Source organism: Akebia trifoliata, chromosome 10 (assembly GCF_017979445.1).
Source record: "Akebia trifoliata isolate Shusen 1 chromosome 10, ASM1797944v1, whole genome shotgun sequence".
NCBI lineage: Eukaryota > Viridiplantae > Streptophyta > Magnoliopsida > Ranunculales > Lardizabalaceae > Akebia > Akebia trifoliata.
This window is the reverse complement of record NC_141384.1, coordinates 28,543,551-28,567,126: the sequence shown is the minus strand read 5'-3', so window position 1 is coordinate 28,567,126 and position 23,576 is coordinate 28,543,551. Positions and strand designations below refer to the sequence as shown.

Below are 23,576 nucleotides of genomic sequence, written 5' to 3'. Positions count from 1 at the left end.
TAGGACATAGAGGGGAGCAATGTTCTGGTCGACGTCAACCGATTAAAGATCCGTGGCTAAGAAAAATGTTAGATGGGCCAACTCAAGGAACAATAAGGCCACTGGATTTTAACAAGATTGATGAAAAACTTATGCCACCGCAATCAGACCGAATTAGCGGTCGAAAGCGAGAAGGAATGGAATTACAGATATCTCGGGGACATATTAGTCAATCCCAGACGTCTCTTCCTTCCAGATCAGATCCAGCCAAGAGACCGGTGTATTCAAGAGAGAGTGTCTCTGAACCCGTATATCCGCAGTACCGAGCTACCTCTCCTACTCATCACTATCGAGTTATAGGGTTCATCACCTAGCCATATAACAATTGAGACTCCAATGATGCCAATAGGGCCAAAGGAACCAACAAGACAGGTTCAGAGCTTACAGACCCCAATACACCAACTGCCCGCTTCACAGAGATCTACGAAGACAGGATCGTTGACATGCTACGCATGTGGTCAGGTGGGACATATTAGGAGAGAGTGCCCTCTATCACAGTCGCGAGCAAGGGTTGTGACCCAGGAGAAAGTACCTGTCTCTGACGAAATTTTGGAAGGTACGATTTCTAATTATGATGTTAGAAAATTAGACTTCTATTCAATATTGTTTCATTTAGATCATATGCTTCTGATAAGATTATGCATACTTACGAAAGTTAGAAATTGTCGAGATAGGCCGAGTAATAAAACTATCTATGCCACGAGAAGACTATGATTGACAAAAGATTATTGAATACTAGGATACAAAGAATGCTGTCGAGATATGCACAGTAGAGTAGAATAGAAAAGAACATTATACGAGGAAATATGTGTGTGGGGATGAGTACATCTATAACATGGTAATAATATGGTGTTGGGTTTGTATACATAAAGGCTAAAAATATTTATTGGTTAGAAAGATTATATAAGAACCTACAGAGTATAGGTGTGCAATCTAAAACTAAAATTTGGTAGGTGATCAAAATGAATGAGTATTTGGAGGTAAACTCGACGTGTGAATGATGAATTTCATTAGGAAAGGTAAGGGGTAGATTTATGAATAGTGGAACATGTTGGATTTGGCAATTGGATAACTTAAAAATATCGTTAAAATGATTAGAATTATAATAGGAAAGAGTTAGATAGAAAAGATAGTTTTGAAAGCAAGGTAAGTCAATGTAAAATGCGAGAAGGAATGATTTTGTGACAAGGTTGCATTAATGGTGACTTAATAGAATTGTGAGAAATAGATGAAGAAGGTAAGATAGCAATATTACTTATGAACTGAAAGTCATGAGAGATAGTTGTTAGATTTATAAAAGTTAATTGTGGTACTGTCACTATTGGATGATAAGTGGAAATATGTATGATTTAGGCAAAATATAAAGTTACATGAATAAGGATTAATTGATATTACAATGATATTTAAACAGTAACTGGTCAATACTGTAATTTTGGGAGTAGAGAAAGAAAACGTGTGATTTGCAGCTTATGGGATCGTTTAAAGTAGTTGAACAGATTTTGAGCAAGTTCACCGGATATTCTATGTGTCCATGTTGAAGAAGTATTTGTCAGGCCCTTTACACGTGGTTAGTTGCGAAACAATTTAATTGATGTAAGATTTACCTTCTTAATTAAGGTTTTAAATTATGAAAATTATGAGGAGATGTCACTGTAAGCAGAAATAGAATACTACATTGAATATAAAGATATTGGAGTATTGGGAATAGAGATTTTAATGCAGTTTGTGAATCTAGTGTTAGTAGATATTTGTATTATAGTAGGGATATAGTAAGTGTAAAGGTTGTATATTATTTTATTAAGGAGTATTAACTGGTGTGCAAATAGTAGTAATGTATTTGCGGTAAGTCTATGCAATGAGGAGTAATAATCAGGGTAAGTATGAGTAAAACATAATAGACGGTGTAACTGGTGAGAGAAGTAAATATAAAGAACAGAGAAGATTTGAAGGAAGTGTTGTTGATAGATATTAGCAAGGAAGTGATATAAGGTGAATTAATTGTTATCTTAGGGTTATAAAAATAATGGATTGGTTGGAGTATGAGTTTGAATTAGAGTGATTAAATTATGAATATGTTGGATTGACGGAATATGAGAGACATAAGTCTATGAGTTATAAATGAGATTGATTTGAGACTAAGAATAAATGGTAATCGAAATTAGGTTGTTGTTTAATACATGTCGTATTAGTGGAATCGCGACAAAGCTCGATAAGGTATGATTTTAATTTCGAGGACGAAATTTTTATTAAGGGGGGGAGAATGTAACACCGAATTTCTGATTTGTATCTCGAGGAAAAATAAATAGTGAAATTTTGAGAAAAATATTGAAAGTGGGACTTAGGGGTAAAATTTTAGGATGTTTCTGATCATTTTTAATGGAATCTGAACTCACCATTAGATTCAAAATGATCGAAAAACATAGTTTAGCCTGTAAGCACGCTCAAATGCGAGTTCGAATATAAAAGTTGCAAAATCCTCGATTACCGGGTCGGACTAGGTTAAAATAGTGACTTTTTATTAGAGCAATAATTTTTAAAATTCAATTATACCATTGGATTCATAACGAAAAATTATTCAACATGGACTATTTATTTGTCATTTTTGGAGATCAGGAAGTCGAATTATCGTCAAAAACGAAAACGACATCAAGTTTAGGGGTCACCTCAGGCCAAAAATGTAAATTTTTTTTGGAGACATAATTTGTAGAAATTGACTATACCATTAGATCTGGAATGAAAAATTAGGCGAAATAGAGTATTCGTTTGTCAGTTTTGGAGACCGAATGACCAAGTTATCGTCGATCAAAACAATAGGCGAAATACCGAATTCGTCCCAAATATTATATAAATAATATCTAAATTTTTTTTTTTAATCTCATCTCCCCACTCGTCCAAACAGTGCGAAAAAAAAAAACGAAAAAAAAAAAAAAAAAAAATTTTTTTCCTCCGATTTTTCCACTTCAGATCTCTCGCAAACGGTCCACTTTCGACGATCACCGCAGAAGAGAAAAAGGTCCGCAGCTTCGTTCTCTACAAAACCCACCCAACCTATCTTCATTTCACTTTTTATTTCACCCGATATCGTCAAAAATCAGCCGTATTTGGATACGGAAATTTCGAAACTTTGACCTCGAATTTCGTCCGTTTCGGGGTCAAATCGCTTTCCGACGCAGAAGGGAGAAACGTCCGCAGCCTCATTCTCTACATAACCCAACCAAGTTCCTTCCGTTTTCTCGTCTTTTTCACCCCGTATAGTCAAAAATCAGTCGTATTTTTATACGGAGATTTTCGTAACTTCGACCTCGGTTTTCATCGATTTCGGGGTCAAACCGTCTTTCCCCGTAGAAGGGAGAAGAGACGAGTACATCGAGATCTTCGAAACTACCAAGCCAGTTTCGAAAATCAGCCGCTTCGAAGTTCGGTCGGTCTCGATTTCCGCGCCGATCGCCTCGATTTTCGCGCACACGCTTTGATCCTTTCGCCTAGAGATTGTAAGGAACTCTCAATTTCTATTAGTAATCGTAGATTGTGAAAATTGCATTTAGGATTTTATTGAAAAAAATTTGGATGTATCTCCGAAATGTAGAATTCTTTTGTTATTTAAAAAAAAATTCACGCCAGAAATTGCATGTTTGATATGTTTAATTGTATTTTTAATAAATTATACGTGGGTAGGGTATTTTAACGGGTTATTGCCATAAATTGGGTCTTGTGCACTGCTCGGACCCCGTTTTGATATGAAATTAGTATTTTTTTTCAATATTATTGATAGAAATAAATTCTATAGTTGAAAAATGTGATTTAATATTCAATGAACTCATATTGAGTTGATGAATATCAGAAAATGGATATTTTATGAAGAGATTGAAAACTGTAAAAGTCGAAAAAAAGGGAAAAAGGGTATGAAACGGTAAAATGTCAGAGTCACACCCGAGGGGTGATGTCTGCTGTGGACACGGAATTTTAAATGTTTTCGAAAACATCCCTCCACTTTGGGGTGTTTTGGAGTCGCCACCATTCATTTTCGGAAAGGGGTGTGAATGGTCACCCGAAATTGTTTTTCTTTGAAAAACATGGCATTTTGACATGTTGATGACTCTCGTATGATAGGGTACATATTTGGTCAACCTTGATTCAAAGGTAAGGGGGTCCATTTATGGAGTAGGGAAGGGTTTTAGGCACCCTACTCCATCCACGTGATTGGTAACCTCGGATTCGGTCTTGTGAAAATAAAAAGAAAATAAAAATGAAAAAGAAAGAAAATCGATATGTGCCCTCAAATATGAGGGACTTTCAATGTTGGATTCAATCATAAGGGCACCCTTATATAGAAGGGGCCCTTTTGTGATTTAACCCATGGTGGTGTGTGCAATATGTGGGAAAAGGGAGAGTAGAGGAGGAAGTTGAGGGGGGTGTTCTTGGTCCAAACCCACCTTGTTCCTTCCTTGACTTCCTTGACTTCTTTGATTTCCTTTTCCTTGCTTGACTTGTTTGAGAGAAGATTGAGAGTTGAGAGTTGGGTGTTGAGAGTAGAGTAAGAAGTAGAGAGTTGAGATGAGTTTTGATTTTTTAGAGTTTTTTTCAATTTTCATTAGGTGTGGTGAGGGAAGAATGGAGGGGTTTTTTTATAGAGGTTGAGAGGTATTTTGAGGGTATAATGGGGTAATGAAGAGATAATGGATAATGGCATGGGTTTTTGAGAGGAGAGGGGTATGAAATTTAAGATGGAAATAAGGGTATTTTTGTAATGATGGAAATGGGTTGTGTTTTAACCAAATGGTTTGGATCTTACCCAAATCCATTGGGTAGAGTGTTTGGTGGGGTGAGATGAGTGATGGTTGATGGGAGGTGGTGGTGTAAGGGAGTTGTTTGGAGAAGGAGTGTTGAGATGGTTGAAGAAGTATGGTGTTTGATTTGGAGAGATGAGTGGTGATTGGTTTGATTTTGAGAGGATTGAAGGGATGATGACATGTGGCAAATGGAGGGATGGAGAGATTAGTTGCTTGGTGATGGTGGTTAGATGATTAGAGAGAAAGTATGGGAGGTATGGGTTGAGGTGATTTTATGAGAGTGTTTTAAGGGAAAGTGATGGATAGGTATGGGTTGTGATGTGGGTGGTTAAAGAATGAGGGATAGGTTAGGGTGTATAGGGTATGGGTTGAGTTGTGGGTTGTTGATGATGAGAGGATGGGGAATAGGTTAGGTTAGGGTAGGGTATGGGTTATGATGTTGGTGGTTGATGATGAGAGGATGGGGAATAGGTTAGGTTAGGGTAGGGTTATGGGTTGAGTTGATTAGATGAGGGAGGTGGAAGGAGATGATGACATGTGTCATTTTGTGTATTTAGTTGGTGATTGGTTTGATGAGATTGATAGGTTGGATTGGGTTTGGGTAGTGAATTGGGCTTAGGTTAGGAGTTGGGTTTAGATTGGGTTGGGTTAATGTTGGATAAAGTAGTTTGGGTTTGGGTGTGGGCTTGGATAGGGCATTGAATGATAATGAGGATGGACTTGGATTTAATAAGAATGATTGGGCTTGGGTGGAATAGATGGTTTTGGGATTCATGGGCCACGTGAATAGGATTGGCCCATTTATTTTGAGGAAACAAACTTTTTGGAGGTATGGGCTTTGAGGGCCCAATACGGTTTTTATTTTTGTTTTTGGGTATTTTGGCGTCGAGGGCCCGCTCAAATTCGGGTGTCTACATCTGCATTTTACGTTGTTGTGTTGTATGTAGGTTGGTGAACGGATATCCAGGGATAATGTTACTGGTTGCATGTTTATTTACTTTCTGTTAGCGCGAGGCGCTCTGTTATGTTATTTATTTTAGGCCGGGTGGCCACACTTGCATGGTAGGAAACTGGACATCTATTCTCAACCTTGTATTGTTAATTTCTCTTTTGTTTTCAAATGAAAATAATATATATATGTAGCTATTTTGTGAGCTGTTAAAGAGTTTGTGAATGCCTGAAGGGATAGTGCGTCATATCATCCGGAGTGATGTACTATCCTGGGATGTACGGTAGGGACCACCAAACTCATACGTGGTATGGGACGCGTATGAGAGTGGAGTCACAACTGGAATCCGGGATATTCCTCTCTATCTTTACCAGTGAACTTGTAATGTAAAGGTGGTCGTATACGAATGGTTTGTATATTTGGGAATCATATGCACGCCTGATAGGCATAGACGAAGATGATTGGTCAGTAATCACTAACAATCTATAGTAGTCGAACGTTCTGACACATCGAAAAGAGACCCATTGCTTACGGTCACGTCAAACGGCCAGCCTGAGCCGGATAAATGGTCAACCAAACGTGGTAAGGGCAGCGACCGGCCACAAAATCAGGAACTAAAAGCCAGAAAGGAATTGTAACATCATGTCCCGACTGGGAGCGATCCAGTCGTGAATCCCAACTCTCTAATTCCAATACTCCACCATCGTGTATTATGTATCTGTTGCTTATTTTGATATATAAAATGAAATGCATGTTTATTATTTCCATTTGATCAATTAGATTTGTATAAAAAGAGAATGTTATAGTGAGTACTGCTGATCGATGTAATGTGAGTTTTAAAATGTTTAGTTGCTCATCCCTGGCTATATAGACCAGTTAATCGTAGGTTTCTTCTGTAAAACTTGTTTATTTTAAAATGATTCAGTATGTTTATTCGTTCATGTTAGGAGAGGTTATTGGCAGAAATTGTTGCTTCCTTACTGGGTAACCATGTTACTCACCCTTTCCTTCTCCATTTTTTTTAGTTTCAGATCTGAAGCTTGGCGAAACAAGTGTAGAACACAAGAGCGAGGATCATCTGGTTGGTCAGATAGACAACCAGAGTCCGTCACTTGGTAAGTATTAGGGCTATACCCCCTAGTGGTGTCAGTTTCTCCAGGTAGTCTTATGGATTCTGTCTTGAGTGTTAGGAATTATGTTAGAGTGAGGAATTTTGTATAATCCTGTATATAATTTTTCTTCTTCCGCACTCTGATCTATCGGACATTATTAGACGTATATAGGCTTCCGCTAGTATTATATTTTGTTTGTTATATGCAGGATTGTATGTCGTTTATCAGGTGCAGGTTGAATCGCCTTGGAATGCTAACATAAACAGAGGAGACCATGCCGAAATTTCGAGGTGCCACCTCATACCTTGAAATCTGACATGGGGATTTGTGTTAGTGTTCGGCGGGGCTCCACACATCTTCTCCAACCCATTGTTATTGAGCCACCTCTCCCTGGAATTATAGTCCATCTGGGGATGTCTAAAGCCCTTCATCTAACTTTAATGCTCGTCGCTGTGAGGTCTTCCAAATTCCTTGTAGACTCTTTGACCTCCATAAGTCCCCCTAGCATGCCACTGACGAAGGCAAATGACTTTGACTCCCACATATGAAATGGGAGACTGATGATGTTTATCCATGTACCAACCTGTTCCCAACGAGTCGCGGTACTATTGCACTTAACATACCACACTCTCAAACCAATCAAAGCATCCTAGACTTTCACTTGTCTGTGATTTTTAAAGGCATCAAATACTTTTTCCTCTGGCATAGAAATATTCTCGAATTTAGCCCACATGGCCTTAGAATAAGTTTATGAGAGGATGAAACCATAGAGTTAATCACTCTCGCTATCTTGCCCCAACAAACCATCTGATCCCCTGCTTCACAAATAATCGCCCATTTCCACACGTTTGAAATTCTCTACGAGTCCAATCTCATTGATTGGAACTGATGATTCTTGTAGGTTGCTTTTATTCTCAACAAACAGGTTCCTTCCCTTGATTCTTCTCCTTCAAGGACCAATATCAGCTATGCCTTCTCTAGTTAAAGCCTTAGATAGGTTATCCCATCCTAATCCATCACTGCTTTCAAGAATCAACAGAGATGGGAACCAACCCTATCTTGAGTATTCATATATTTTTAAAAATCATCTGCATTCATTCTCATAACCCCATGCCATCTTGCAATGTCCCCATACTGTCGATTTATTCAAAAACGAACTTCTTGAGTTCCAGTTCTTGGCATCTTTCAGAATCTGCACCAACCACAGACGTTCTTTATCAAACAACACAAGTTCCGCCCCACCCTTTTTTCTTCTCTCCATTACCTTGATTGTTTGGTTGTTTTTTACCTAACATTTCTGAATCTCGAAGACCTTCTGATCTACATGTACTAGATTAGCCCTCCCCACCAGCGTGTAGCTGGTTTGTCTCCTTCCTGAAACTGAGCTTGCCATTAATGATATTGCTAGCAAATCACATATGAACTTGTTAAGAGACCCTGATTTTTATAGAAGAGCTGTTTTTTTTTTTTTTTTTTCTTTTTTCTTTTCAATTCAAGCAATTACTTTCAACATCATCTTCACCTGAAAAAAAAAAAATAAAAAAAAATCAAAGCATTCATTCATATATTATGTGACAAAGCATGAATGGAAAAAAAAAAAAAAAAACAAAGCATTCATATATTATGTGACTATGGGTTGAGTATTTCATTAAAAAGGAAGAAGAAAAATAGTTCGGAAAGGGTGTATACAAAGAATTATTGGCATAATAAATGATTGAAATTATGATCTCAAAGCTTGTAATTGATAAAACTACGGAACCTACCACAAATTGTTGCATCTTGCAACTAAGTTTTAAAGTTCAATACGTAATTAATAAGGTTTAAATCTAGAGCCAATTTTTGGATGAAAATTTTCAAAAGCAGAAGGAATATTAAACCAATTTCCCCATACATGAAAATGAGCATATTATTCACGTGGAAAAAATGCAACAGAGAAGGGACATTTGGTTTTTACTCCGACATATATACAAGTTTTATGGAAGTTGGTTCATTGGACTTAAACTCGATGATTCTTTGCCTCCACTTCAAAACACCCCATCCTAACATGTAAGGTGTTCACCCTCTATCTTATTAAGAAAATCCTCCATGTACTAATTCATTTCGTTGTTAAACATGACCATTTGCTATTAAAAATCAACTTTTATAATGTTTTGGAGTATATTATACAGAAATGTTTTCTGCGACTTTTAATATATTCATTTATTATTTTAGTTTCAAAAGGACACATTTAAGTTCAAATATAGATATAATATATAAAACATATGTACAGATGTGCCAGCATTTTGGGTGTCAAATACCTATATAACTACGTGCGCACATATAAGTGTATGCATATGTGTGTGTGTGTGTGTTTTGCAATTTGCTGAAGTGAAACCTGATAAATAACTAAAAAACGATCTTTCTATTTTACAAGTTACAACTAGAAGATAGGGTTTTGCAATTTGCAGTCATGGATTTAAAACTCGATTTGTCGTCTCATTTGGTTCATGGAAAATACGGAGTTGTTTCGGACAAGTCAACTCATATTGGACGAGATGAATTATTTAACTCGTTTTATAATTATTTATGAGAGTTGTTATTGCCACACCAACTTTTACTAACACCACACCAACTTTATGCAGTTCTTTGGTGATTTATATAGGAATTGGTGTGGTATTAGTAAAAGTTGGTGTTGCAACAATAGCTCTCTTAAACTTATAGACTGCTGCTGGCATCTCAACTTTTACTTATTACACCCAATTAAAAATAAAGAAAATGATTGAGAATAAGTAAAAGTTGGGGTGCTAATAGAAACTCTCATTTTTTTTGCTAGATTTTTGGGTTTAAGATTTTATTAGGAGCCCGGTCATACTAGTAAACAACTACTGAAATTGTTTGACTGAGTGGTATAATGTTTTATAATTTTGAGATAATAATTTCAGCTAAACTTTTGTAATGATTGAATGGTGTGTTTTAATCTTTTAATTGGGGTGTCATAAATAATTTAAGAATTTGGACTGTAATAAATATATTTTGGGGTGCCAATAGCAACTCTCTAAAGCAATTATTGTGCAACTATTAATGTTTGTTCTATTAATAATAAGAAACTATTAATGTACAAACCCATCTTAATCAGCATTCCTGATCCGGATTTTCATTCAAGATGGATTGTGACATTGTGTATTTTCTTTAGTTAGAGATGAAGTAGTCATTTGTATTCAACGTTATTTTTTTTCTTAATTTGTTTATGAGATTAGAAAGGAAATCAAGTTCTGAAAATTATCGAATCTAAATATCTACAGCTTTTTACTAGGAAATGCAAATTCTAGAAATAAAAAGTGATTTTGAAAAAAGGTAAAAGAAAAAGAAAATTACATAGCATATGTATGTATCTCTTCAACATATCGTTCGGCTTAAAAACGCCATTAAATTCATAGTATTCACCTAAAAAACACTATTAAATGATTTTACAAATTAAAACTAATGACAACATGTTATAAATACTATAATAATACAAATAATAGCATTCTAATAAATGGTATAAAATTAATTCATAGCATTTGATAGCATTCAAAAGATGCCGTGAGAGATTATTTTATTTTATTTTTTTATTGTAATGAGGACTGGGTTTGGGTTTGGAAGCTAGGTTCATCCATTGGCCTGATCAAACTTGAGCAAAAAAAAAATGTTAGTTTAACAGAGCAATTAATTCCTGATCACAAGTCATCCTTTACATCTCAATCTTAAACTATGATCCATTCTTACTTAATTTTAAATCATTTTTACCATTACAATGAGAAAAGACATTCGTCATCAAAATTTGAATTGTCATAAATGCCCCCACTTTTATATTTAAATTTAGAATCATGCAAGAGTGACCTCAAGATTGTATCTCACATCTCACTTTCTTGATATGGAAGTGTGTAGGAATCATAGAAGTTTTTTCACTCGTATCTTGATGAAAGGCCTCTATGATTCCTACACACTTCCATGTCAAGAAAGTACAGCACGAGGTACAATCTTGAGGTCATTTCAACATTAGTCATAAATTTAAGGTTATTTTGATAGTAATAATAAATATAAAAAACTAAGAAATAATTGCCACACTTAATTTTACCAGAGTATTTGGTTTTTCCAATCTAATATTTAAAAACCCTTTAATCAATATTTTAAAGGGTGATTTAGATATACCCCTTATGTTTTATTAAATATTAGAGATACCCCCCTATGTTTTGAAATGATGATATGCCTCTCTTTACCTCATTTTTTCAAATAGATTGAGAGAAAAAGACTCTAATGCCCCTCATCTTTAATCTCTAACCAAAAATTTATTTTTCTTCTCCAAATCAATCATCTTCAATCTCTTTTGAATAAAATTTTTAACTCTTATTATCTATTTTAAGATTGTATCTATTTCAAGTTTTAAACATTCAAATCTTAAGGAAAGATACAATTTATGAAAAAGTATAAAATGATCAAATGTTGGATTGAAAAAATTTTAGGATGTTTTACAAAAAGAGGCAAAATAGAAAATGATGGACGAAAATAAAGTTGAATAAATTAAAGTTATCTTAAAAGTTGAAGAACTTGAGATTGATTAGTTTTGGAGAAGAAAAATCTGTGGTTTTTGACTAGTGATTAAAGATAAACGCATGTGAATCTTTTCTCCTTAGTCTATTTAGAAGACTGAGGTCAAGGGATGCATGTCTTCAGTTCAAAATATAAGGATGGGGGTATCTTTATTATTCAAGAAAACATAAGGTGTATGTCTAAATCACCCTATTTTAAATTATAAATAAACCCTTGTGATAGATGTACCATTGCACATGCCGCTTTCAAAGTATAAATAAAATGTAAAAATGTAGTTTTTAATTCATAAAATACAATAGAATATAAGTGAAATTGCGTTTAAATATGATTTCTCATAGAATCAAGGGTGACATCATTGTCGTTTTATAACACCCTGATTGATTTTTGAAATTTTTATTATTATTTATTAAATCACATGTTTTCTATTTCGTAAAAGGTTGGTATCAGATATCAGTTAATCATTGAGGGTTGTTTGGTTGGATCGGGTTGTGATGTAAAGTTTTACATCAGTTACCACAAGAATGCACCACGTGTATCTAGAGAATATTCCACGTGTTGATCGTCAGTAAGACCGACTATGCCAAAGTTGCTTTCAGATCCCCAAGATCTTGCATCACCTTTTAAGGGAATATTTGTTTTTGAAGTGGAAGACCTGCTTCAAAGAATTCACGTGGCCCTCCAAATTTTGATGAATACCTGAGACAACCCTATGTTTTAGAACGCTGATTGAAGTCATTTTCTATGAAACTAAAAAGGAATAATGATTTTCGAACGCTTCCTTTTGATACATCCCCCTGGTGTGGCCCGTGCTAGAATCATAGATTTTTTTCCTCGGGATAAATAACTGTACAAATTTATTGGAGATGTACAATTGTGTATCCCAAGGAAAAAAAATATGATTCTAACCCATGCCATGTCAAGGGGTATGTATCAGAAAATCATAAGTCAACTAAAGACATGGTAAAAGTAAAGATGGGTATGTTATTCATTTGAAAATATAAAGAGATATCTCAAATATTAATCACTTATTCATTAGTTGGTTAGACCACTTCAAAGACATTTAGGTTATTTTCAAATTTTTATTTTTTTATTGTTATTTATGATGGGGGTGTCCAAACTTACGTCTGACTAGGAGGACCAAAAGAACCAGGGCCAGAGACACAACATATGACATTGTGGAAAAAGCTCATGTTTGACGGTCTTAGCCCGTCAAATTTTAAGAAATTTGATGGACCAACTTATCAAATATGTTCATCAAATATTTTCTTATATATATATATATATTATTATTATTATTTTTTTTTTGACAGTCTTAAACTATCAAATTATTGAAGGATGAGTTAAAAAAAATGCAAAGCCTATGGCTGTTGAATATGGAGGTTTAACAAACAATAGGATGATCTTCTAATCTACCAATCACAACAAATGAAATAATAATAATAATAATAAAAATTACAAAACAAAGATAACTCATATAAACCAAATCTTGACCACCCAAGAAACTCAATTCATATCAAATCCAATTAGAAACAAAATATAAAACACATCATTGCAATACCAACTAATTCACAAACAACATAATAAAACAAATTGTTCAACTAAAATTAAGAATGGGAAACAAAAATGCAGATTCTAAATTCAAAACCGCTTTTCATTGAAGAGACCTAAATAATTCCACCACTACTTGCTTCTCATGTGTAATGGGTACCCATTGTATATGTCTTCCCTAAACCAATCTGCACCAATGATAAATAAAACACATTGTGTCAGCAATTTGGGGATGTAGGACCTAACCATAAGAAAAAACTGTTTTTTTTTAATAGGTTGTCACTTAATGAAAATACACTTTTAAAATAGGGCATTTTAATAGTTTTTTAAATGAACACTCTACGAAAATTATTATGAAAATCAATTTGTTTCAAATTGAATTTTTGGTTACACTCACCTAAATTTATTTATTTTTATTCCATAATATTAAAATATAAAAATAAAAAATAAAAAATAAATTATTTTATAATTCGATGCATCAATTTAAATTTAAATTGTAATAAATTTAAATTAACTATCAAAATTAAAATAAAATATATTTCATTGAAAACTATATTATAAATTTGAAATTATTAGTTTCCTACCTTCACAGTTGGGTTTTACTTGTCCCTACGATATAAAAATAAATTTTCTAATTAACTCTTTCAGTGATTTGACCAAATAATCTGGTGACTAAGTAGATCTTGACGTCATTGATATTTTATTTTTCAATGTCAAATCTTAATTCACGTCCAAAATACGTTTAAATATCAAACGAAGGTAACTTACACATACCTACTATCAAAATCCACTAGTCTTTGTTTCTATTTTTAACATTTTAATAATTTCAAATCTATCCCTCTTATATAAATAATTATAATTAAACCAAATTTTATAAAAATAATTCATTTTAATAGTAAAAAATAATAATAATGAAATAATATTATTTTTTTCATAGATTTTTCTTTTTTCCATTATATCCATTACATTAGATCAATTCGAACTATATGTCTCGAATTTTCGAAATTCCTAATCGATTTTTTTTTTCTATTGATCAAAATATCTCTCACGCTCTACGTTTTTTTGATAAAATTAATATTTTCATAACTTATCATATTAAACTTAAATTTAAGCATGCTGACAGACTAAATTATATTTTTCGATGCTTTTGAATTCAATGATAATGTCTGTTTGACCAAAATAGCTTCATATAAAATTTTGAATTTTATCTACTTCGACTAATGTTATAATTCTTCAATCATAATCATGATAAGATTTTTCAAATTGTACATTTTATTTTTCAAATTCTCAAATTCTTATTTTAGATCGACAATGTTATAATTTATTTTTAATATTTTTTAAAATTAAATAGAAAAACAAATCAATATAATTGACTTAATTCCTTGATATATGTAATAAAATTTGATGGTGTTACAACGTGCAATGCCCCCTCACATCACACACATTGGGTAAGTGAGGGTGCGTCCACCCCGAGGAAATACTGCTCATACTGGGTATCGAACTCACAAGCTATGGGCTCTCATTGCTTATTAGATCCGAAATTGCCATTGAGTCACCCCCTCGGGATTATTTTTTAAGTTGATCTCTTAGTGAAGATGGTTAAGAGGACATGTCATCAGTTTGAAAAGAGTCATGAATGAGCAATTGTGTGTCCTTAGGGAAAAAAAAAACCTATGGTTCTATGCATATGCCATGTCAGGACAGGAGAAGGAGAGTTGGTTTATCATTTTTCATTTGAAAACATGTCTGCATCTCAAATACTCACCAAAATGTGGAGAGATTTGTCTAAATCACCCATTATAATTGTCATAGTTAGGTTCTGTGAACATGTTGATGGTTGATAGTAAGTTTATTTGAAACAATAATAGAACCCAATGACTATAAATCATCTATGGGGATGATGTTTAGTATTCTACTTATGTCAATATAGGGATGCCAAAAATAACCAATCAATCAAATTGATTGATTGGTTATCGATTGAAGTCCTTAAACAAATCCATAAATGAGAATGAACCACCTTTTTCATTAGAATTGGACTTGATAGGGATTAGAATTACAATTTTACCAAAAGTAACCAAAAGTATAACTAACCCAATCTGCTGATTATGTTTCTATTTGATTCCATGGAAAATTTATGTCATTGAAACTGAAAGTAAAGAAGAAATTTACACAAAAATCACTGAAGATCATAAATATTTGGATCAGCAGAGTAACAACCCAAGATCCTAATAAACACAGGTAGCATAGATATCTCATCTATGGCATCCTTCACCTTCTGATCTTCGATAGATCCCTCAAAATCTACATATAGAACACATGGAAATTCCTTAATTACACCTTCATCATGAGTATCCAATATCATCACAGGCCCATTCTCCATCAAGTATGGATTCACTTCCAGCTTTGTGAGACTAATATCACGAGAGGAAAATGCCGATAAAACCTTCAAAAGCACAGATAAAGTCCCATTATGATGAGCAACAACCATACTAGTTTTAACCCGTAACTGACTCTTATCCGGGATAATTGAATCCTTGGAAAGGATTAAGAATCGGGTTACATTCCACGATTCATCTTGCAATCCATGGGCTAGGATGTCTAACCCATATAGCAATGCGACTCGGTGACTCGCGATTGCTGCAGTGTCAAGCATTCGGTTAGAGAGTAGAAGCTCAACTGCACCAGCTGTGTCTTCAACAGGTTCATGGTCTAGACCCAATTGAGCCAAGGTCCGACCACAATGAGCCAAAGCCATTGGATGGCTAATAACTCTTTTAAGCTCACCTTTTCTTACACCTGGCATTGCGAGTAGACAATAGTGAACAAAAAGACTGATTTCTTGTACAATTGTTAGGTTACTTTGTAACAAAAGGTCATAGTTTCTAAGGGTAGTCCCTTCCATGGTGCTCTCAACAGGAAGGATAGCTAGATCAGCTCTGTTAGTCTCAACTGCAGAGATAGTATCTGCAAAAGTCCTGCAGGGAAGTGTGGTGCACTCAGGATAAGCTGTTTTGGCTGCAAACTCACTATATGCACCTGGTACACCTTGGTAAGCTACCCTAAGTCTTTTGGGTACACTTGGTGAATTATGAATCACTACTACTACTGCCCTTTGTTGTTGTTGTTGTTGCTGATGCTTTGTTAGGGATAGCTTTGATGGTAGTTTTGTAGTACTAATCAGATCAAATGGTGATGCTGCATAGGCCATTATCCTTAATTCTTAGAGAAACAAATGAGAGGAAGAGAGGGAGAGATGGTTTGTGTGGTGGGTTTGATAAATTAATAAGAGATTTTATAAAGTAAGATCGACAGGCAATTGGGGTTGTCTTGAGACCCATGTGAGGTGGTTGAGATCAATCATCCCATTTTGAGTGATGTTCTTTCAGAGAAAGAATGGGCCCACCTTTTTTAATTATCATAGTGGTCCCCACATCTTTTAGCCAATGAGTTAATGACATCTTAGTTTTTGTGGTACAAAATGGCTCCTTTGTTCAATAATCTGTATCTGTGGGGGTCAGCATGTCATTTTCATGAATTATTGAATGGGTCTTTATTGGTGTATAAATGGGTTAGGATTTTGTGTGACCAGAGAACCCCCCTTAAATCTGAACCATTCATCAATAATCATCATTTTTCTAACAAAAGTTTAATAAAGTTAGACCCTACTTGTTTGCCCTGCAAATCATTGTAAACACGAAACTTTTCATTTATAGAATTTTATGTAATTTTACAATTAGAGTGTTTGATTGTGTCCAATGCATAATTTTACGTTTGCTTGGTAATACCACAAATTAAAAAAAAAAAAAAAAAAAATTATCTCTTTGAAAATATATATATATATATATTTTTCTTGAAATCTTGTTTAAAATTAGTTTTATCTCGTACTTTATTTTGATCAGGAAGTAGGGGTTATCAAGAGCCCCACCCTATTTTATTAAGCGAAACCCTTTCCTTACTAACATAGTAAAATTTTAAGTCTTACGAAGGGTTGATTTTGCTCAAATGAATTACCATACATATTAACAATCCAACACCTCAGATGGATGATGAGTGTCATCTTATCACTAATGAAAATGAAAATGAAAAAAAGGGGGCTGTAGGATTCATTGTAATTAATTAAAATATTAATCTCTTTGGTTATTTTACATTTTAATCCAGGTAAAACTCAAAAAAAAAAAAAAATTGTTTTAAGTTAGAGAAGAAAAAAATTGATCAATTTCCCCTCTCAATTTCCTTCTTTTTTGGGGGGTTTGATTATCATGATTGGCTTTCTCAAACTAGGATAGAGAGTGGAAGGGAATGGACACCGGCCATCATGGATGGTCCAAACGGTAACATAAATGTGGAGGAGGTGGGTTTCGAGACTTTGTTCAAGAATGTTATATTGTCAATGTGTGTGTGTGTGAGAGAGAGAGAGAGAGATCTTAAACTCTTGGCATCTATAATTATTTGAGAGTGTATGAGAGAAGTGTAGTAGAAGAGATACAAAGAGGAAGAGATAATAAAAGAGGGAAGAAGCCATGAATATAGAAAAGAGAGAGAGAAAGAGAGAGGAAAGAGGCGATATCTGCAAAGTTTTGTGGAGGGATTTGATCCGCAACAATTTACACTAATTTCAATCTCTTTTTTACAAGACTTTGCAGTTGTTTACAAGTGGGCCCACCCAGCTTTAATCATCCAAGCCACGGTAATTTAGAAAATACCATAAAAGTATGCGTTTGTGGCTATTTCCGATGCGAACAAGCAGGGCTTTAATTATAATAATTTGAGACTGCCTAGTTGCAAATCTCAAGTCATTGGTTGCACCCCAATCTTAAAGAATACCTATATCTCCTCTTCTCTATTTAGCGGCCCGAGTTAGGATTTTTTTGTAGAGGGGGCAAACTATACTTGACTGCTGAATATCTTTAAGATGAGTGGTTTTAAAGAGAAAATTAAAGAGTTTTTTTTGTTGAAGGTTTTAAAAAATGGCATTTAGATACATTCTCATTAGTCTATGAGAGAAGACCTAAGTCAAGAGACAATGTGATCAATTTAAAAAACATATATCTGGATCTTAAGTATTGACCAAAACTCTATATGCCTCCTAGACCTTGGTTTTTTCTAATTGATTAATGCAAAATAACATCAAAACTCTCACCTTTAACTTAAAATAAAAGACCATTTGATTTCTATTCCCAAAGCCAATAATCTTCAACATCTTGAGTAAACTTTTTTACTCTAATCTTCTTCCATAGTAATAATATACTTTAACGTTTAAGACTAAAAACAAGATATGATTTTTGAAGTAGAAGATGACATATTTTAAAAGAAAATTATAGGATTTTCGACAAAAGAATTAAGGCGAGATTCAAAATGAGGGGTTGAAGATGTGGTTAAATAGATTAAAATAAATTTTTTTTTATCATTATAGAGAAATTGAAGTGTTTTGAAGATGATTGATTTTAGGATGAAAAATAAAGGATTCTTAGTTATAGGTTGAAGATGAAGGTATTTAGAATTTTAGATTTTTTTTTTGTTTTTTTGTTAGTATAGAAAAGAAAAACAACGTCAATGGAACATGTCTTCAATTTGAAAGCCCAAGAGTATCTCAAATATTCACCTAAATGTGGAGGCGGTGTCCAAATCAACAAAAATATTGGAGGGAGGGAGGGAGGGAGGGAGGGAGTCATTTTGAAAATATGAGTATCTCAAAGATCAATTAAAAAAATGAGGGGCCATGTTATCAATTTGAAAAAAGGGGTATCTCAAATATTCGTTGTAGTGAGAAGGACTAACAAGGTAAAAAAATGAGTATTGCTGGAAAACACAGGTGATAGCTCAAATATTAACCAAATAGAGGGGGTTCTAATAAACCCAAAAAATGGCGTTAGTGTGGGTGGGGCCAACTGCCAAAAATTTCAAATATGGGGGCAAGTTTAATATATAAAAATTATTCCTAAGTATAATTTTTAAAATATCTTATGAGGGCAAAACTCAATATTAAAAAAATATGTGGGGGCAAGTGCCCCCCCTGTCTCTATCTATACGACTTTTTTGTTGCACCAATCCTAAGAAACGAATGAAGAAAATTTGAATTTTTAAAGGGGTGTGACTTGCAAAGAAGTTTAAGTGGTATTAAACTGATTTGAGCATTCAAATGGGCTTGGACCCCATCCATCAAAGAGGCCCACGATAAGATGCTCCAATCCATCCTATAAAAATCACCAATAAAATTGATTTTTATGTGTGAGTTTACTAAAACTTGCCATGTGGCAATTCTCGAGAGCTGCTATTGACACCTCAACTTTTACCTATACCAGCAAATTCATTGATTATAAAAATTACGAATTCACTTGAAATGCATGTTTTGAGAATTAAAATGACCAGTGTACTTAAACAAAAAATTGAACATTATTAAAGTTCATGGACATAACTCAACTTCAAAATCATGATCATAAGGTGAGTATCACCTTCTTCTTATATACAGCACGGATATGACTCCCACAAACGATGTGAAACTATCGTTCTAACACACTCCCTCACGTGGGACACCACGTGCAAAGCCAGGGAAACATTTCCACACAACCAAAAATAGACGGGACTAATTTTGATACCATCGTCATAGGGTGAAGGTTGCCTTCTCCTTATATGCCGCATGGATTGAGCTCCTATAAGCGATGTGAGACTATCGTTCTAACAAAAAAAATCTTACTTATATTTTTAATTGGTGTGTGATAAGTACAAGTTGAGGTGCCAATAGCAGCTCTCCAATTTTATTTGTTGGGATGGGAACAAGGGAAAGAGTTAATAAAATTACAGTTACTTTTCACCATTTTCAGCAAGATAGTTAATAAAATTTCAGTTACTTTTCCTATTTTTTAAGAGAACAAGAGAATCTAGGATAAAAAGGAACATGTACTTTGTCAGAGTTTCCAAGTTTCTCTATCTTTGTTGCTGTCCGGAAGTAAACGAAAAAGATAGATCTTATCTAAAAGCAGCAAAGCTAAGGAGAGAATAAGAGAAAACCCAATAGATTCTTTAGCTCTTACTCACTCATCCACCAATCAATCCATCAGAGAAAAATCACTAATTTTTCCCATTTAATCTCACAAGCTTCCATGTCCCTTCGATACGAATTCTCAATTGGTGGGTCCTCTTGATTTCGACCCTTTGAATTCGATTCATAACAAAACGTTATGTGTTTTTTTTTTTTTTTACCTTCTCTTCCTGCTCCGCTCCTCCAGATTTAATTGACTTTGAGTCAATCCAAAGCGATTTGGATTCTAGATGGGTATTTGTTTTATGATGGGTTCTTGCATACTTGGCTTGGAAATTTTCGAATCTGTGAAGAATTCTTCTATGGGTTGTTGTTGATTTTGTAGTATTTGTTGTTGTTGAAAGTGGGTGTGTGTTAGATATGATTGGTTCAGGTATGAATTTGATCACAACTGTGATCGGGTTTGGGATGAGTGCTACTTTCATTGTGTTTGTTTGTACAAGGCTAATCTGTGGGAGGATGCGAGCAGCGGAGTCTAGGCCGGTGTTTGAGCTGGATTCCATTACTGATCTGGAGCAGGTATATTTAATTCTTCGAAATATGTGTTTGATCTTATTATTGAGGTCAGGACTATCTGATCTGGGTTGTCGAAGTTTTCAGATTTGTGTTACAAGTTTTGTAGAATTTTGATTGCATGGGTCCTGTTTGATTTGGGTTCTTATAGATCAAAATTAATGATCGAATATTTTCTTACACTTATTTGTTGTTCATGTTCTTGAATTGTGCGAGAGATTCAGATGGTTGAAGCTTGATCTTGTTCATTAGTTCTGGTTTCATTGTTGTAATGTAATTAATTCGAAATGAAATTGTCATAAAAATTCGAAAAAAATATGAATATCTGATGTACCGATGAAACATCTCTGAAGAAATGTTATATATGTTTTATATGTTCTTAAATTTTCATTGTCATCAATATTTTGATTAATTACTTCTATGGTGATATATTCACTCTGGCCTTCTAAAAGTTGTGATGTTTGTCAATCTGTATTTGATTGCCTTCGGTCTTTGTTGATGTTTCACTTGAGGGTGCACTGCTCGTTTTTTTTTCCTTTGTGACATAATGTGAATTTGGGAAAGAATAGTTCAATGAGGACTCGTTGTCTTGCTGGAGTGACCTCAAGATTGGACCCCATATCGCACATCTTGATGTGAAAGTGGATAGGAACCATAAATGCTTTTTCACTCGTATCTCTAGGAAAAGCATCTATGATTCCCATACACTTTCACGGCAGCGATGTGAGGTCCAATCTTGAGGTCACTTCAGCATTATTCATTTTGAAATATGGGTTTATTTGGAAGATATATAATTCTAGGAATGCAATTAATTGGGCTTTCAGAAAGAAGAAAGCAGCGTAAAAATTACTCATTTAATCAGAGAAATTCTGGGTTTTTCCTCAACTATGAACACATTGTTCACCTTAGCCGAGGTCTGCTAATGCAAAGGTGGATTTGTTAGACAAAGAGGATTTCATAGAGAGGTTCTTTATAGTGATTCAGATGTGTTATAATTTTCCTTTCTTGCTTGCTTTCTCTTTATTCCTTTGTAATCTTTCCCCATCTAATAAAATTTTCCTTTATTATCGAGTACATCTTGGATTGGATTTTGATCTGATCCGTGGGCCTGGGCACACTGCCAAACCATGTAAATTCTTGTGTTCTGTGTGCGATTTTATTCTCTTTGTTGATTTGTTTTTTTCACAAGAGTAGGATTTAAATCGCATAGGTTACATTCGAACCTTGTTTTTCATATTTTTCCCGGGGTTCAGAGAAAGCTGCTCAATATGATTTCCCTCACTTTCCCAAACATCTTTAAAAATGATTTTCTTGTTAATATCACTCTGTTATTGTTATACATGACACAGCATGTTATATCGATACAAAAATTATGTTCTTTCATAGAGGTTATAAATGATATTAGGTCCCATATGAAGCTTAGATATAAGGCCTAAGTTATGACCCTTGTTTTCTTTAGAAGAAGTATAATGATTTTCTAACGCCCCCATCACAGAACCGTAGATAATCTGCATTGGGATACGCATAACCATAAATCTTTTCTTGTGTATCCTGAGGCAAATGATCTACAGTTCTGTGATGGGGAGTGTGTGTCAGAGGGGGGTGTCATGTTATCACGACTCTTAGAACAATGATGGGCTTCTTATGAACCAAACACGTTTTAAGTGAAATTCAATTATAATACTTCTATTGGATCTATGAATATTAGAAATTTTGATCTTTTGGAAAATGTTGACAGGCAGAACGTAGAATTGGTGGCCTTGAACCAGTTGTGGTTGCTGCAATACCTACGATGAAGTTCAACCGTGAAGCATTCCAATCTCTAGAAGATGCGCAGTAAGTGTAGTTACCTCGCTATCTTTCCTTAATTTTGTTTTTTCTGCATTTTGTTACTTGTCTGATCTAAGAGACCATTTAATTATTTGATATAATAAACTGCATGGGAAATGTTTGGGTTTCTTGAGGATTTGTGTAACAAAAAATCTTGACCACTTTTGAAGCAACATAAGTATGAGAAACATGTTAGTTAAAACTTTGGACGTGTTACACGTATTAATGTAGAAAAGATTGTAGATAACTTCCAATATGTACAAATCAGTATTATAAGATATTGTTGGAAAGTTAACTATGAGGCCTACGTCGGGTCAATTAATTGAAGTTCATTTGGCACAAATCACTTCTTGAAAGTTGGTTGTTTCACGGGTTCAAATTAAGTTGCAACTTACTATTTTTAGTAAATTTTTACAATGCTATTTTCTTGCCATTTAAAGTTTTCGATACTCTGATTCAACTTTGAGTCTACTATCTCAGGATTAATTACATGTTTAGGCCAGTTTTCTGATTTTATTATTTTACATTTTTGGATAAGTATGTGATGAAACTACGTGCAGATTATTATCTTTGTCTTTGGTCTGTAGTTTCAACACATTATCTCTTATTTATTTATTTATATCCTTTTATCTTCTTTTAACATTTTATAGTTTTTTTTTTACTCCCACAGATGTTCGATATGTTTATCAGAGTATCAAGAGAAAGAGATGCTCCGAATTATGCCAAAATGCAGCCACAATTTTCATCTTGCTTGCATTGATGTATGGTTACAAAAACAATCGACTTGTCCAGTTTGCCGTCTTCCATTGCAAGACTCTTTCGAAAGAAAACCAGTGAGGGCACCAATGTTTGGTATGGTCCTTCAATCCATTGATGGTCCTCGGATCGTAAATGACCATTCTCGCCATTGGTTGCTACCTGGCCATGAGCGTTCAGTGGGGAACGGTAGTAACCAAGGCCAACACGACCCTATACATGGAAACTCGGAACCTAATCCAACTACAGAAGAAGAAGCTACGAGATAACTGAATTGGTGGATTGGTTCAGGATACACTACGTGCCTTTGTTGGAAATTTTTATGGGCACATTAAGTGTATTTGTTTTAGATGCTAAAATCTCCACAATCCCTTGTAAAAAGTATTTGAGTTATGTTTAAACTGAAATTTATATCTCTTAAATGTTTCGCA

At 34.3% G+C, this 23,576-nt stretch overlaps 1 protein-coding gene and 1 pseudogene across 1 annotated transcript; one reads left to right on the top strand and one right to left on the bottom strand.

The window, feature by feature from the left end:
- Positions 1-15,090: 15,090 nt before the first annotated feature.
- On the bottom strand, positions 15,091-16,290 carry LOC147393617 (arogenate dehydratase 3 pseudogene; annotated as a pseudogene).
- A 3,637-nt stretch (positions 16,291-19,927) lies between these two features.
- Positions 19,928-23,576, top strand: LOC147393616 (RING-H2 finger protein ATL67-like). The gene is made up of 3 exons (XM_086457148.1): positions 19,928-20,565; positions 22,298-22,395; positions 23,060-23,576. The coding sequence occupies exons 1-3, from the start codon at positions 20,407-20,409 to the stop codon at positions 23,412-23,414; spliced, it is 612 nt and encodes a 203-aa protein (XP_086313274.1). The 5' UTR covers positions 19,928-20,406; the 3' UTR covers positions 23,415-23,576.